Source organism: Podarcis erhardii, assembly GCF_964252035.2.
Source record: "Podarcis erhardii genome assembly, chromosome: 2".
NCBI lineage: Eukaryota > Metazoa > Chordata > Lepidosauria > Squamata > Lacertidae > Podarcis > Podarcis erhardii.
This window is the reverse complement of record NC_138498.1, coordinates 123,704,039-123,719,006: the sequence shown is the minus strand read 5'-3', so window position 1 is coordinate 123,719,006 and position 14,968 is coordinate 123,704,039. Positions and strand designations below refer to the sequence as shown.

The following is a 14,968-nucleotide window of genomic DNA, read 5'->3' as shown; positions in this document are numbered from 1 at the left end:
GAAGCACTTGCAGTTCCTCTACAGGACTATGATTGGTCCTCTGATGCCATGCACAAGCACATTGAACATGAGTGGGAACTGTAGCACGCTGCGCCTGTGCTCTCTCAACCTTCCCCTCACCCCCAAGAGACGTCTTAAGAATGAAAAGATCATTCTGTCCCTTCCGTACTTTGGCAAGTACCCTCTCCCCTTTGGAGATTGTGCAGACATCATCCTGGAAACAAACCTGAAACCCTTTTTTCAACAAATAAGGCACAGATAACAAACAATGATCCGCCTCTGGGACGATACAAAAACCCATCTGTTCCTGCAAAACAGAAAAATAGGCATTAGCAAACTTATCAGTCCTTTGTCCTTTTGGAACTGCCGTGCAATTCCACATCTCGACTGCAGGGGTCTCTGGAACCATGTTGCGGTTAGCTGTAGAGTCGATTACAAAAGCCATTTCGAAATCTTCCATTCGGCCGTCTTCGAACAATGCCATACTCGCAGAGACTTGATAAGCCTCTTCCTGTTGTTTACCACGACCACCTGGCTCAGTTCCACGCCTGCCTGTCTTCCCAGGCCTGTTGCCATGGAAACCCGCTTGATTCCCATGGGAAGTGTCCTTGCAAACATCCTGCCTCGGCTCTGTGCTCCGGTGGGGGCAACTGCCACGCAGATGTTGAACTCCAGTGGAAAAATACTGCCTGGGGCTCCTCCCAGCTGGCCTGGCCTTCCTTCTCCTGGAACGGCGCCTCCCACCAGCCTGGCCCCCCCTGAAGCTGCTCTTCGCTTCAGCACCAGTGGAAAGTTTCTTAAACTTGCCTTTGGAACTCTTCGCCCCCCCGATCTGCTCACCAGCGCTCCCATCGGGAAATGGGCCTGCCAGCCCAGCGTCTCCAGGGCTCTGGCCTTCTGCTGAAGCTTCACACAAGCCCTTCAGCACATCCCAGGCAGCCCTTGCTGACTGTACACCCTCTAAATGGGGCTGCAGCGACGCATGAATGCATGCTCTGAGCATATCCAGCTCTTGTTGCGTTTTCTGCTGGCCATCTTCCCAGCTAAGGGGTGGTGCTTTTGGCTCCCTCTGGCTTGCTTCCCAAAGCCCATGGACCAGGAACCAGCCCCTTATTCTTCTGCTCCAGGTTGCCCAACTTTTTAAAGTGAGCTTCTCCACCGGTATATCCTGGCTCTCTGCCATATTCTCCCGTTCTGCCAAGGTGCCCCACAAGCTGTACTTACTCAGTACCAGCTGATTCCGGCTCCTGTACGTGGAGAAACGGCTTAGCTGCTCCGGCTAACCCTCCCGTGGAGGAACGATTTCAGCTGCTCCCAGCGTTTAGCTCTGTCTTCCAGCATCAGGCAAGACTCACTGAAAGCAGCCTCCGCCTCCGGCCAGCTCTCTGTATCAGAAGCTCTCACTGTCTCTCGGAAGCAGGCAATTAATCATTCTTGCTCACCGGCATCCACGCTGACTTCAAAGCGTTCCTGGAGCTCACACCGACTGTTTTACGAGCGTTTACTGACCTTCCATAACCTGTCAGAGATAACGATCTTTATAGCTTGACCGTTGAGCCGTGGCCTCTGATAGCTTTACGATCCCAATCAGTCATTTACAGCGGTCCGGCACGCTTCCTTCCAGCTGCGCACTTAAGTCTGCTGTCTCTTTGGCCACGGCTTAGCAGAGTAGCATACAGCGGTGTAAAACAGTCTTTTTCTCCCTTGCTCCATGCAAGCATACACAGACAGATTCGTCTATTTACAGCTTTTATTCAAACATTTGTCCATCACTGCTTGCAGCCATGTCCGTCTCTCTCAAGACACACAGAGAGAACAACAAGAATACAGACTCCTCCCAGACTCCTCCCAGCTTCTACAGCTGACGTCAGAAAGTGACGCACAGCTCAGAACACTTAACCAGTTAAGTTCTGAACTCCCACAGAACCCGCATTCGAACACACATACACCGAGCTGCTAGCAGAGGACATTGAAGCAAACGAACTGTATCCTGCATCTACCTCCGAGGAGCTGTGGCTCCCACGACCTGCCTCCGAGGGCCGGGAGGGGGGAAGGGGGGTCTTCGAGGGGGGGATGGATGTCAGGGGTTCAGGGAGAGAGGCGCAGATGAAGGAGGAGTGACCAGTGTGTCAGAAGGAGCAGAACAGGAAGCAGAGAGGGGAAGGAGATCAGGGCAAAACTTCCTGCCGGAAGGGGAGGAAAGTAGTATCGAGGGCAGTGTAACTGTCGAAGGCAAGGTCAGGAGCAACGTACGCGCGCCAAGTTCAAAATGGGAGGCGCGCGGAAATGAAGAGAGTCCTGCGGAGGAGCCTGGTCCCAAAGCCCGAAGGAGGGGGGAGGAGGCGGCAGAGGACTCAGCCTCTGGAGAGTCCCGAAGGGAGAGAACACGGGGGCAGAAAGACCCTGCGGAAAAGGAAAGAGAGAAAGAGGTGGACCAGTACAAGCCTCTTAAACTGGTGTAGAGGGGGGACCGACTCAGAGGGTACTTCAGCGGTCTAAGCGTAACAGACGTAGAGTCACGGACCTCGGATGTAAAGCTAATAATGTTCTTCAATAAAAGCTTTTGTACATAAGCTGGAGTGGACTTTGGTCTCTTGTGAGCTGGGACCACGGGTGACTCTGACAATTACAGACTGAGATTTAACAATCAGAAGTCTGGTGGTCTTGAGATATTTGCAGATGCAAGTTTTGGAAGTGACACTACAGGCAGGAAAAGCACGTCTGGAGTTTGCTATATGTACAATCAGGGTCTATTTGATTGGTCATGCAAGAAGCAAACAACAGTTAGCTTAAGTACTTGTGAAGCTGAACTGAATGCACTATCTTATTCACTTAAGGATTGTGAATGGTTGTTACAATTGTGCAAAGACATGAAAATTCCTGTCAAATGTCCAATCCGGGTTTACCAGGACAACAAAGCATGTTTGGCTTTGCTGAATTCTGAAGGTTGTAAGCAAAGCACGAAGCACTTGCAATTGAAGTTGCAACATGCTAGGGAATGTATTCAGAAGGGACTCGTAACGGTGTCCTATATGCCACGTAATGAAATTCCTGCTGATGTATTGTCCAAGATTGTATCAAGGGATCAACACTGTACCTATGTGCAGAAGTTGGGTTTGTACTGATATTGTACGAACACGCTGCCCAGTGATGTTCACAGAAAGGGGGAGGATGTTGGTTTCTGCTTTCTTCACTGTGCAGCGAAGTGCTTGTCACGGGACAATGTTTTGCATTCCACAGTCAGCGTACTGTTGGGTTTCCCACGGGAATGGGAGACTGGATGTGACGTACACTGGTTTCCTGTTTTTCACAGTTCTCTCGGTGTTTCCGAGGAGAGAGGAGTTGTTTCTCTGCTCTCGCAGAGGCAAGATGCATGTATGTATTCTCTCAGCATTGAGGTGTAAATAAAGTAAAGTAAAGTATGTGGCATGTACTGCTCATCCTTCCGCTGTGTCGAGGAGCCTGCAAACACAACACATTTGTAGTAGGAAACTCAATGTGTACTGGCAAAGTCACACCGCGAGAAACCATTTAAATGTAAGAATGGTGGGAAGGGCTTCAGTGAAGGTAGAAAACTTACAAGACATCTACAAACTCATACAGGGGAGAAACCATTTAAATGTATGGATTGTGCGAAGGGTTTCATTCAGAGTGGAACTCTTACAAGACATCAACGAACTCACATGGGTGAGAAACCATTTAAATGAATGGAGTGTGGGAAGTGCTTCAATTATAACGGAGTTACTAATAAACACCTATGGACTCTCACAGGGAAGAACCCATTTAGTTTTATGGAGTGTGCCAAGTTTTCCCCACTGAGTTCACTTTGTCCCTCGTATCAACAAACTCATATAGGGAAAAATCCATTGTAAATGCATGGAGTGTATTTGATGTTCTGGTGTTTGTGTGGAAAGTTGTACATATATGTATTAAAGCAATGAAGGTAATGTCTCATAATAGTAAGTATAATGAAACATACAATGTACTGTTAGGGATGTGTAGAATGTGACCCTGGAGTTCTCATTGTGAGTGAACGTGCTGAGAGTCCATTGATATTTGGTCTTTGGCAGAGAGAGTTGGGAATGGAGAGTTGTGGAAAGTGGAGCACGACAGTGGTGTTTAGGAAGCAGGATTGGCTCTGGAATCCTAGAAGTGTGGAGCTGAAAGGGACTCCAGGTTCTTCTAGTCCAATTCCCTGTTATAAGAACAGCAGCACAAAACCCATTTTTCTAATTGCAATAAAGGAACAATGAAAAGACAGATAGACTGGAAAGTGATCTTTAAGCGCCCTATGTTGTTTATATTTTATGAATTCATTTTTTTACAATACTTTCTCGTTCATGCCTGCATTAATGGCAAAGTGGATAAAATCCCTGGTGGCAGCCGGAATAAAGGAAGAACCAATCTGGGGAGGGAAGGTGGCAAAGGGAAATGTGGGCATTGCCAGTGGTTTCAGGAGGACTGCCTGAGGGGAGCCTGAATGTGGGATATAAAGCTGTCAGTCAAGTCCAACCTTCTGAGAGGACTAACTGCCTCTATGTGGCAGGCAGTTTTGTCAGTTAGACAGTTGCTGCAAGGAGTGTTAACTGGTAACTGCTCGGCTGCAGTCTTCTCATGACTCACTACTATCTAGCATATAGTTTATCTGTTATGTAACCGACGCCTGCCTTCAGGAACAACTCTGTCAACCTGAATGAATCTGTTAGTAAAGTAGTTTATGTTAATATGATTCAGATTCATGTGTGCTTTCTTTAAGAGGGACAGAAAGGGATTATCAACCAGGAAGGTATAATTATAGATAGGACTCAAACGAGTTAGCAACCCGCTTGTCCCTGCATAAACTCAAACAGGGGCTCGTTTAAACTCTGCTAAATTATATAAACGTTCCCACACTGAAGGGACTTGTCCTGCCTCTTTCCACCTGGCTTGGGGTGGGGCCTGACAGGCTTCATAATGGCTGTGGCTGCTACTCAGCAGAGAAGACCCCTCTTTTTAATTGGTTTTAAATTATATTTTATCTGTGGCGTTTTAAATGGTGGGGATGGTGTTTTAAGTTTTGGTTTATGGTTTGGTTTTTGCTTTGTTGGGGGTGGGATTAATGTCTAGTTGGGCCCGGGGGTAGTTAATTTTTATTTATTATTATTATTATTATTATTATTATTATTATTATTATTATTAAATTTATTACTTATACCCCGCCCATCTGGCTGGGCTTCCCCAGCCACTCTGGGCGGCTTCCCAAAAAATATATTAAAATACTCTAATACATCAAACATTAAAAGCTTCCCTAAACAGGGCTCCCTTCAGATGTCTTCTAAACTATGTCTTCTAAATATAAGTATGAATTGTTTTCTGTTTGTTTCTATTGTTTTATATACCAGTAGTTTGTATCTGGTTCTTAAGGGGAGAGGGTCAGGGCAGCTGAGGAGTGGGTCCCAGCCAACAGAATGGCTCGGGCAGGTTCCACCAGTAGGGGGGATGTGCTGGGACACCCAATCTCAGTGATCACGGGTAGGAGGAGGAGTTATGCTAAGATCGGACCATGTCATTACTGAGGAGGCAGGTTTAGTTGTTGTTTGAAGACAATCCCTGCCTCCGGGTCTGGTCTTGACCAGATGGATACCAGAAACAACAAGGTAGATCCACATGAACTGAAGTTGCTGCTGTGCAATGCCAGGTCAGTGATTTATAAGACCACTTCCATCCATGACATGATCATGGATGGAGGACTTGCCCTGGCCTGTGTGACAGAGACTTGGTTGGATGAAGCAGATAGGCATGTCCTTCCCACTGCTTGTCCACCAGGTTTCTTGTACGCACGCAACCCAGGTCATGTGGGCGGGAAATGGGGGGTTGCAGTGATTTTTAGGAAGTCACTAGCTTGCATCAGGTGTCCTACTGGGAAGACCCAGTTCTCTGAGTGCATGTTCTGGAAGTTGGGCAATAGGGGCAGTACAGGATTCCTTTTGGTGTATTGGATGTTCTCCTGGAGACACCTAGTTTGGTTGTCCTACCTAGGGGATTTTAACATCCATGCCGACATGACCATAACAAGGGGCCGCTCGGGACTTCATGGAAAACATGGCCTCCATGGGGCTGTCCCTGAATAAGTTTGGCCCAACTCATAGTCACGGACATGCCTTAGACCTGGTGTTCACCTCTATTGACATGGGTGATCTGACACTAAGTAAAAGCGAAACTAAAGAAGTGCCATGGTCAGATCACTAGTGCAACTGGACTTCTCCTCAACCCTTCCCCTCTGCAGGGAGGTGGGACCAATTCGGATGCCCCCCCGCCACTTAATGGATCCAAATGGTTTCCAGAGAGTGGTAGGGGATGCTTTATCTCATGTTGATAGCCTTCCAGATGATTCCATGGTGGCCCACTGGAATGCGGAGTTAACCAGGGCTATTGACTGTCTGGCTCTGAAGTGCCCTCTCTGATTGCATGAATCCTGGACAGCCCTGTGGTTTTCCCCGGAGCTGAGGGCGATGAAACAATCACTGAGACGGCTGGAGCGCCAGTGGTGGAAAATCCATTTTGAATCTGACCGGGTTAGAGCTCAACATTGAGCCTACCAAGTGGCGATAGTAACGGCGAAGAGGACTTTCTTCACCGCCTCTATCGTATCTACAGAAAATAGCAGCAGGAGACTCTTTCACTTGGTTCGCAATTTAACGGAACCACTTTTGCCACTGGGGCCTGGTACAGACCCCAATATCTTCTGCAATGATTTTGCAAAGTTTTTTTTGCAGATAAAGCGCTCAGATTTGGAAAGAGGTAGACTCCACCATGGGAGCAGGGCCAGGGCGGGAGAGTGCTAGAGTTCTGTCTGGTCCTGTTACATGGGATCAATTCCAATCTGTTACCTCCGAGGATGTGGACAGGCTGCTTGGACAAGTGAAACTGACCACCTGTCTCCTTGATCCTTGCCCATCCTGGCTGATAAAAGCGAACTAGGAAGGGCTGGGCAATGGGCCAGATTGTGTCAAAGGTGTCTTTTTTGGAGATAACTTTGATTAGACACTAATGGCATGTGAGGCATTATGACAGACTAATGGTCCAGATGTTATTGATCCAAACCTCTATTGTTATTTTAGAGGTTTCCTTCCATCATGGGCTGTGAACAGAAAGGAAATTAATTCTTTAGTTTGAAGCGTAGAATATGGGGTCAAATATGGTTATAATAAGGTAAATGCTGAATAAGGACAGATAGATTGTTTAGAGATTTTGGAGGTCAGATAAAAAGCTCTTCCCCAGAAGACATGGACCACGCACACTAAACGTGAGAGTAGGAATCCGAGACCTTAGGCATGCAAAGAAACTGCTCTACCACTGAGCTGCCCCCCCGCCCGAAAATATAACAAAGTCTAAGTTTCTCCATCAGCTCCCTCTTTTTTTACAAAAGGTACCCAATGAAATGACACTGGTCCAGCCTTTAGGGTTGTCTTGTTACTGCTCTAAACCCCTTCCTAGGAGGAGGCTTTTCAGAAATTGGGGAGGGGGGGTCGTCTTTCGCTGGGGCTGGCGGGAATTGAACCCATAAATTTCTCATTAAATAAACGGGAATATAGAGCTTGCCGGCTAGAAAGGGCATTAAGGGCATTTCTGTTTGCAAGGAGGGGGGGGGGGGGCGGATCTCCTGCCCCTCCCCCTCCCTCTGAGTCAATGAGCTCCGCTTCCTACAGAGGCAGGAAGGGGGTTTTATGGGGGGGGGAGAGACTATTTGGAGGGGAGGGGTCTCCATCTTCATTCCCGGAAGAGAAGCGGGCTTGGAGAAGAGGAAAAAGAGGTACCGCATATTTGGGGGTTATTGGGGGGGGAGAAGTATTTGCTTTCCCTCTCCCTGAATTTACAGATAGGGCGATGGGGAAAGGAGGCGGGAGGATGGGGGGGGGGAGGTAAAAGGAAAGCCCTTTCTCTGTGGCAATGGGGGGTGGGAGAGATGCAGACCACCTGGCTACAAAGAGGGGTCTCTCAGACCCCAACAGGGTTTGCATTGCAAGACTCTTTTCGAAGCGCAGCGAAGACACTTGAGACGAACCAGAAAAGCCCCCCCCCCCAGTGGAACTCAATTAATTACAAAGGGATTCGCAGCCCCCCCACCCTGTGCATGTTGACTCAGCAGTCAGTCCTTCTCCGTTCAAAGGGGGGGGGCAGCCCCATTCCACCTAGTGATGCTCCTCTCTGCTTAACACCCTCCATCTCCCTTCTCACTGCTGCTCCCCCCCCCAGGCTCTGCCTCCTGCGTCAGGGAGCCGGTCTGGGCGGGGGGGGGGGGCTGAGCTCCTCCAGGATCCTGATCTGCCCCCCTCCGAAATGTGCTGCTGAAGCCCCTGCCTCAGTGGGGCGGAGATGGGGGGGGGGCAAACAGGGAAGTCCGCTTTGGTGCAGTGGAAGCAGCTGGAGAGAGGGAGATTTTGAGTGTGTGTGGGGAGGGGGGGGGGTAAGAAGTGGACATTGTCAAGGGAAATCGGCCTCCGGAGCTTCCTGAGGAAGAAAGAGGCTGATGTGAGAAGGAAGGGGGCAACCCCCCCCCCAACTCCCCTTTCAGAAATCCTAGTCTGACAGGCTGAGGTTGCTTTGGCACAATGGAAAGAGCCTTCTTGGGTTTCCCATGTTGGGGGTGCAGTTGGGTGGTTGCTGTGCTGCTTTTGTGCCCCAAAACTGGAGGGAAGAGGCACATTTTCCATTTCCTGAAGCATGAAAAAGCACCTTGTCGGTTTCCCTCCTGCTTGGCAAGGGAAATGGGCCCATGGATGGCAGGATTTGAAAGTGATCAAGGTCTCAGGAGCCCTTTAAATATGTTTATGGCAGAGACTGGAACAATTAATGCCCCCTCCCCAGCTGGACTTGGGGGAAAGAGGAGGGGAGGGATGAGTTTTTAATGCTGTTTCTTTCCAAAAAGAGGCTTCTCCAGATATCCTCTTGGGACTTTGTCAGAAAGGAGAATCAAAGGCCTGCCTTGCAGGATTGGCCCAGCGCAGAGGTGCTGAGGGACTTTCTCTGCCGGTGCTGCCAGCCTCACTCCTGCCTGGCCTCGTCCCTATCCAGGTTGCCGGGAGGGTCTTATAATACTGTAGGTGATCTAAAACCCACCACCTGGGCAATGCTCACACAAGAACCCTGCAAGGTGGGCCAGGATGACAGCCAGATTGATGGGCGGGACAGAGGACAGAGTTGGTGGGGCTATGGGGCTGACTCTGAGCTTTGTCCAGGGGATGCCTGTCTTCCAGGGATTTTTTCCAGCCCCACAGAAAAACCTCAGGAGGCAGCTGGGAAGCGTTGGAAAGAGTGTGTGGCGCTGGGGAAATTCCTGAGGGCCACAGAGAGAGAAAGGACTTGAGGACCAATTTAGCCCCTGGGTCTGAGGTCCCCCACCCTGCTGTTTGGGTGCTGGGCTTCCACCAGGGAGACCCAGTCTCCCATCCCCATGCTCAGGAGGGATGCCCTGTGCCCAGTTTGGACCCCCTGGTTATCTCTCCTGTCCTTCCTCCCAGTGTAGGGAAGATAAAAGGACACACACACACACACAGGTTCCTAAGAGGAAGGACTAGGGGGGCATAAGCCACTGAACTTCATATCTCTGTCCCCTAAACTACACTCCATGTTAGCGCATAGAGTGCTCTAAATATTTCCATCTGCTCCCCTTGGAGGGAGCTTCTTCACCCTGGTGCCCTCCAGGTGTTGCTTTTCTTCTGACTGCAAATTCTCCCCATAATTTAGGAGTTTCCCTTATTTTCTTTATTCTAAATATATCAAAAGGTCAGAAAGTGGTTTCCTGGATGACTATTTGGGGAAAAGGAACAGTGAGGTCTGCAGAGGTACTGACCATAATGCTTTCTGCGAAGCTTCATTCAGAGTTTGGGATTTGAAGCTGAATGTCCCCTAAAGACTGAGGCAGCTTATAGTATTATAAAGTTCCTGTAGAAAGGATTACATCCTTCCAGGTCCCTGCCTTTGAAATTAGAATTTATGCGTATTAGTTTATTAGTATTGATATTTGTAATTTGTAACAGGTGTGCTATCTGTGTAAATGTATCCCACTCTAATTAATTCCATCTTTCTGTGAACCACCCTGAGACCTCCAGGTATAGGGCGGTATATAAATTTAATTCATAACTATTATTATTATTATTATTATTATTATTATTATTATTATTTCTTCATTGTTCTCCTAAAAGGGCTGCTCCCTGCATTGAAGTGCATCTTGTCAACAGCTGAGAGAGTCCCAGAAGTGGCCCAGTTTACGCCTCCTCCTCCTCCACTGTCCTTTCCACTGCCAACGCAATGGCCTCAGAGGCACCATCGTTTGCACGGTCTCTTCTTCAAGGTGGAGTGGAAAGAGGACCCAGGCAGCTTCCTCAGGTAGGGAAAGAGCAACGGGAGCAGGGAGGAGGGAAGGGGCACCGATGGGACCACCCAGCCTCCCTCTGTGTTGAGTGGGGATGATGGGGACCAAAGAGCAGCTCTGTTTTCTTCCTCTTCTTCTTCTTCCAGACCCTCTTGACCTTTGAGGAGGTGGCTGTGTTTTTCACGGAGGAGGAGTGGGCTCTGCTGGATCCTGGCCAACGAGCTCTGCACACGGAAGTCATGGAGGAGAATTATGAGATGGTGGCCTCTCTAGGTAAGGGCAGATTTTTATTCCTCCTGGCTGTTAGACATTGAAGGTGTGAAACTACTGTTTGAGCCATTTATTCATGCCGTGTCTTCTTTGGCAAATCCTCGTAGCCGAATAAGATTGTCTTCCATGAACATGGTCTTAACGGTGTGTCCGTAAGTGACTGTGGAATCCGATTCTGGATCCACACATCCTTCCACAGTGGGGACATTGGTTTCCAGGCAGGAGTTAATTACAGTGAGGGTAAACGTACTTTCCTCTTAGCTTGTTTCTCCCTTTCATCCAGTGTGGTGTAGTGGTTAAGAGCGGTAGATTCATAATCTGGGGAACCGGGTTCGCGTCTCTGCTCCTCCACATGCAGCTGCTGGGTGACCTTGGGCTAGTGACACTTCTTTGAAGTCTCTCAGCCTCACTCACCTCACAGAGTGTTTGTTGAGGATGACCAAATTTAGCATAATTACATATATTAGGAAAGGTTTATTATAGTGTTTAGAAAATATGTAAAGAATGACAAAGATGGCTTTATTAAAAGTTTGCAAGCATATTGATTAATGATAGCCTAAAATGATAGTACTTGCACCAGTGTGTTGTAGTGGTTAAGAGTGGTAGACGCATAATCTGGTGAACTGAGTTTGCGTCTCCGCTCCTCCACATGTAGCTGCTGGGCGACCTTGGGCCAGTCACACTTCTCTGAAGTATCTCAGCCCCACTCACCTCACAGAGTGTTTGCTATGGGGGAGGAAGGGAAAGGAGAACGTTAGCCGCTTTGAGACTCCTTTGTGTAGTGATAAAGCGGGATATCAAATCCAAACTCTTCTTCTTCATCATGAGTTGGTGCTTCCTCAAAGTCCATGATCCCTTGGTAAAGGCTATTCTGCAATTGGATGATGATGATGATGATAATTTATTTCCCGCCCATCTGCCCGTGTTTCCCCAGCCACTCTGGGCAGCTCCCAACAAAATATTAAAAATAGAATCAAACATTAAAAACTTCCCTAAACGGGGCTGCCTTCAGATGTCTTCTAAAAGTCAGATAGTTGTTTATTTCCTTGACATCTGATGGGAGGGTGTTCGACTGGGCGGGCGCCTCTACCGAGAAGTGTGTCCCTTCAGATGTTGCTGCACTACAACTCCCATCATCCCTGGTCATTGGCCATCTTTACTTGAGTTGATGCTACTCAGAGTCCAACCACATCTTGAGGGCCATAGATGCCTCACGTCAGCACGTCAGCAGACAAGGTTTCTCTTGGTGCTCAGTGTTACATGTGAGTTGAAGGTAGAACTGGATCCTAAAATGTGGTACATGGGAGAGGGAGGAATGCTGGATTTGTTAAAATAAGAGAAAGTGCGGATTGGTCTTGCTGCGTGTTAATTTCTCTTGTTTTCTTCCTTGAAGACCTAACAATATTTTCTTTCCCCCAACTTTCAACCAGGTAATGTAGAAGACAATCAGAATTATGAGGTGCCACCTGTGAAGTACTTTAGTGTGAGTGAACACCTTAGCACACATCTACAAACTAACAGAGGGGAGAAACCATTCAGATGTATGGAGTGCGGAAAGAGCTTCAGACAGTCTTCAAACCTTACTAGACATCAACAGATTCACACAGGGGAGAAACCATTTAAATGCATGGAGTGTGGAAAGAGCTTCAGACAGTATTTACACCTTACTGTACATCAACGAGTTCACACGGGGGAGAAACCATTTAGATGTGTGGAGTGTGGGAAGGGTTTCATTAGGAGTGCAAGCCTTACTCAACATAAACGGACTCACACAAGGGAGAAACCATTTAGGTGTACGGAGTGTGGAAAGAGCTTCAGGCAGAGTAACAACCTTACTGTACATCAACAAACTCACACAGGGGAGAAACCATATAAATGTTTGGCGTGTGGAAAGAGCTACACTGAAAGTCGGTCACTTGCAAAACATCAACAAACCCACAGAAAGGAGAAACCATATAGATGTATGGAGTGTGGGAAGAGTTTCATTAGGAGTGCAAGCCTTACTCAACATAAACGGACTCACACAAGGGAGAAACCATTTAGGTGTATGGAGTGTGGAAAGAGCTTCAGGCAGAGTAATAACCTTACCAAACATCAACAAACTCACACAGGGGAGAAACCATATAAGTGTTTGGCGTGTGGAAAGAGCTACACTGTAAGTGGGTCACTTGCAAAACATCAACAAACCCACACAGAGGAGAAACCATATAGATGTATGGAGTGTGGGAAGGGTTTTAGTGAAGCTGGAAAACTTAAAAGACATCACCGAACTCACACAGGGGAGAAACCATATAGATGTATGGAGTGTGGAAAGAGCTTCAGGCAGAGTAATAACCTTACCAAACATCAACAAATTCACACACGGGAGAAAGCATATAAATGTTTGGCGTGTGGAAAGAGCTTCACTAAAAGTGCGTACCTTGCAAAACATCAACAAACCCACACAGAAGAGAAACCATATAGATGTATGGAGTGTGGGAAGGGTTTTAGTGAGGGTGGAAAACTTACAAGACATCACCGAACTCACACAGGGGAGAAACCATATAGATGTATGGAGTGTGGGAAGGGTTTCCGTGAAGGTGGAAAACTTACAAGACATCACCGAACTCACACAGGGGAGAAACCCTTTAGATGTACGGAGTGTGGAAAGAGCTTTATTCACAATGGAGCACTTATTGTACATCTACGAACTCACACAGGGGAGAAACCCTTTAGATGTATGGAGTGTGGAAAGAGCTTCAGTCAGAAAGGAAACCTTAAAAAACATCAACAAACACACAGGGGAGAAACCATATGAATGTATGGATTGTGGAAAGTGCTTCAGTAAGAGCATAACTCTTAGAAAACATCAACGATCTCACAGAGAAGCAATGGTTTAAATGTTTGAAGTGTGGAAAGTGTTTCAGTTATAATGGAGTTCTTAATAATCACTTACAGACTCACATAGGGGAGAACCCATGGAGATGTCAAGTTTTCCCCACAGAATTCACTTTGTCCCTCATATCCACAAACTCTCATAGGGGGAAATCCATTCTAAATGCACGGAGAATATTTGATGTTCTGGTGTTTGTATGGAGTGTTGTGCATATATGTATTAAAGCAACAAAGGTAATGTCTCATAATAGTAAGTATAATGAAAGAGATAATGTACTGTTATGGATGTGTAGAATTTGACTCATTGTGTGTGAGCTTGTGCTGAGAGTCCATTGATATTTGGTCTTTGCAGAGAGAATTGGGAATGGAGAGTTCTGGAAAGTGGAGCGCGACAGTGGTGTTTAGGAAGCAGGATTGGCTCTGCAGTTCTAGATCTGTAGAATTGAAAGGGACTTAGGTCTTCCTGTTATAAGAACAGCAGCATAAAACCCATTTTTATAATTGCAATTAAAACACAGAGAGGCTGAAACCATCTTCATGCAGAAAGTAATCTAGATGCTATACTCCTATTGATGCAGCCCAGAATTGCATTGGCTTTTTTAGCTGCTGCGTCACACTGTTGGCTCATGTCAAGTTTGTGGTCAACCAAGACTCCTAGATCCTTTTCACATGTACTGCTCTCAAGCCAGGTGTCACCCATCTTGTATTTGTGCCTCTCATTTTTTTTGCCCAAGTGCAATACTTTACATTTCTCCCTGTTAAAATTCATCTTGTTTGTTTTGGCCCAGTTCTCTAATCTGTCAAGGTTGTTTTGAAGTGTGATCCTGTCCTCTGGGGTGTTAGCCACCCCTCCCAGTTTGGTGTCATCTGCAAATTTGATCAGGATGCCCTTGAGTCCATCATCCAAGTCGTTGATAAAGATGTTGAATAAGACCGGGCCCAAGACAGAACCCTGTGGCACCCCACTAGTCACTAGCCTGCTCTCCAGGAATTCTCAAAGATGACTGCCAGTGGTTCTGAGATCACATCTGCCAGTTCTTTTAATACTCTTGGATGCAGTTCATCTGGCCCTGGAGACTTGAATACATCTAAACTAGCCAAGTATACTTGTACTATCTCCTTAGTTATTCTGGGCTGTGTTTCCTCTGCTGAATCTTTTGCTCCAAATTCTTCAGGTCGGGCATTGTTTTCTTTATCGGAGAAGACTGAGGCAAAGAAGGCATTGAGGAGTTCAGCCCTTTTTGTGTCCCCTGTTTGCATTTCACCATCTTCTCCTCTGAGTGACCCCACTGTTTCTTTGTTCTTCCTTTTGCTACAGACATACCCATAAAAGCCTTTTTTGTTGCTTTTAACCTCTCTAGCAAGCCTGAGTTCATTCTGTGCTTTAGCTTTTCTGACTTTGTGTCTACATGTGCTGGCTATTTGTTTGAATTCCTCTTTGGTGGTTTCCCCCCTTTTCCATTTTTTGTA

General features: G+C 47.2%; 2 protein-coding genes across 7 annotated transcripts in view; both read left to right on the top strand.

The window, feature by feature from the left end:
• Window positions 1-14,968, top strand: part of LOC309336722 (uncharacterized protein) — a 182,900-nt gene that overhangs the window by 156,815 nt on the left and 11,117 nt on the right. Inside the window, exons 1-4 of one of the 6 annotated variants that reach the window (XM_081852955.1) lie at window positions 4,338-4,701; window positions 10,185-10,368; window positions 10,501-10,627; window positions 12,055-13,746. The exons of 2 other annotated variants lie outside the window; for them this stretch is intronic. In XM_081852955.1, the coding sequence (XP_081709081.1) occupies window positions 10,291-10,368; window positions 10,501-10,627; window positions 12,055-13,421 (1,572 nt within the window). In that variant the 5' untranslated portion in view covers window positions 4,338-4,701; window positions 10,185-10,290 and the 3' untranslated portion in view covers window positions 13,422-13,746. Of the gene's footprint in view, window positions 1-4,337; window positions 4,702-7,793; window positions 7,810-10,184; window positions 10,369-10,500; window positions 10,628-12,054; window positions 13,747-14,968 lie in introns of those variants that run through there. 3 more of the 6 variants (XM_081852947.1, XM_081852954.1, XM_081852946.1) reach the window with 3 other exon arrangements.
• Window positions 7,730-14,968, top strand: part of LOC309337150 (uncharacterized protein) — a 40,368-nt gene continuing 33,129 nt past the window's right edge. The window contains exon 1 of the mRNA XM_081853867.1: window positions 7,730-7,792. The gene's annotated coding sequence lies outside the window, so the exon portion shown is untranslated. The remainder of the gene's footprint in view (window positions 7,793-14,968) is intronic.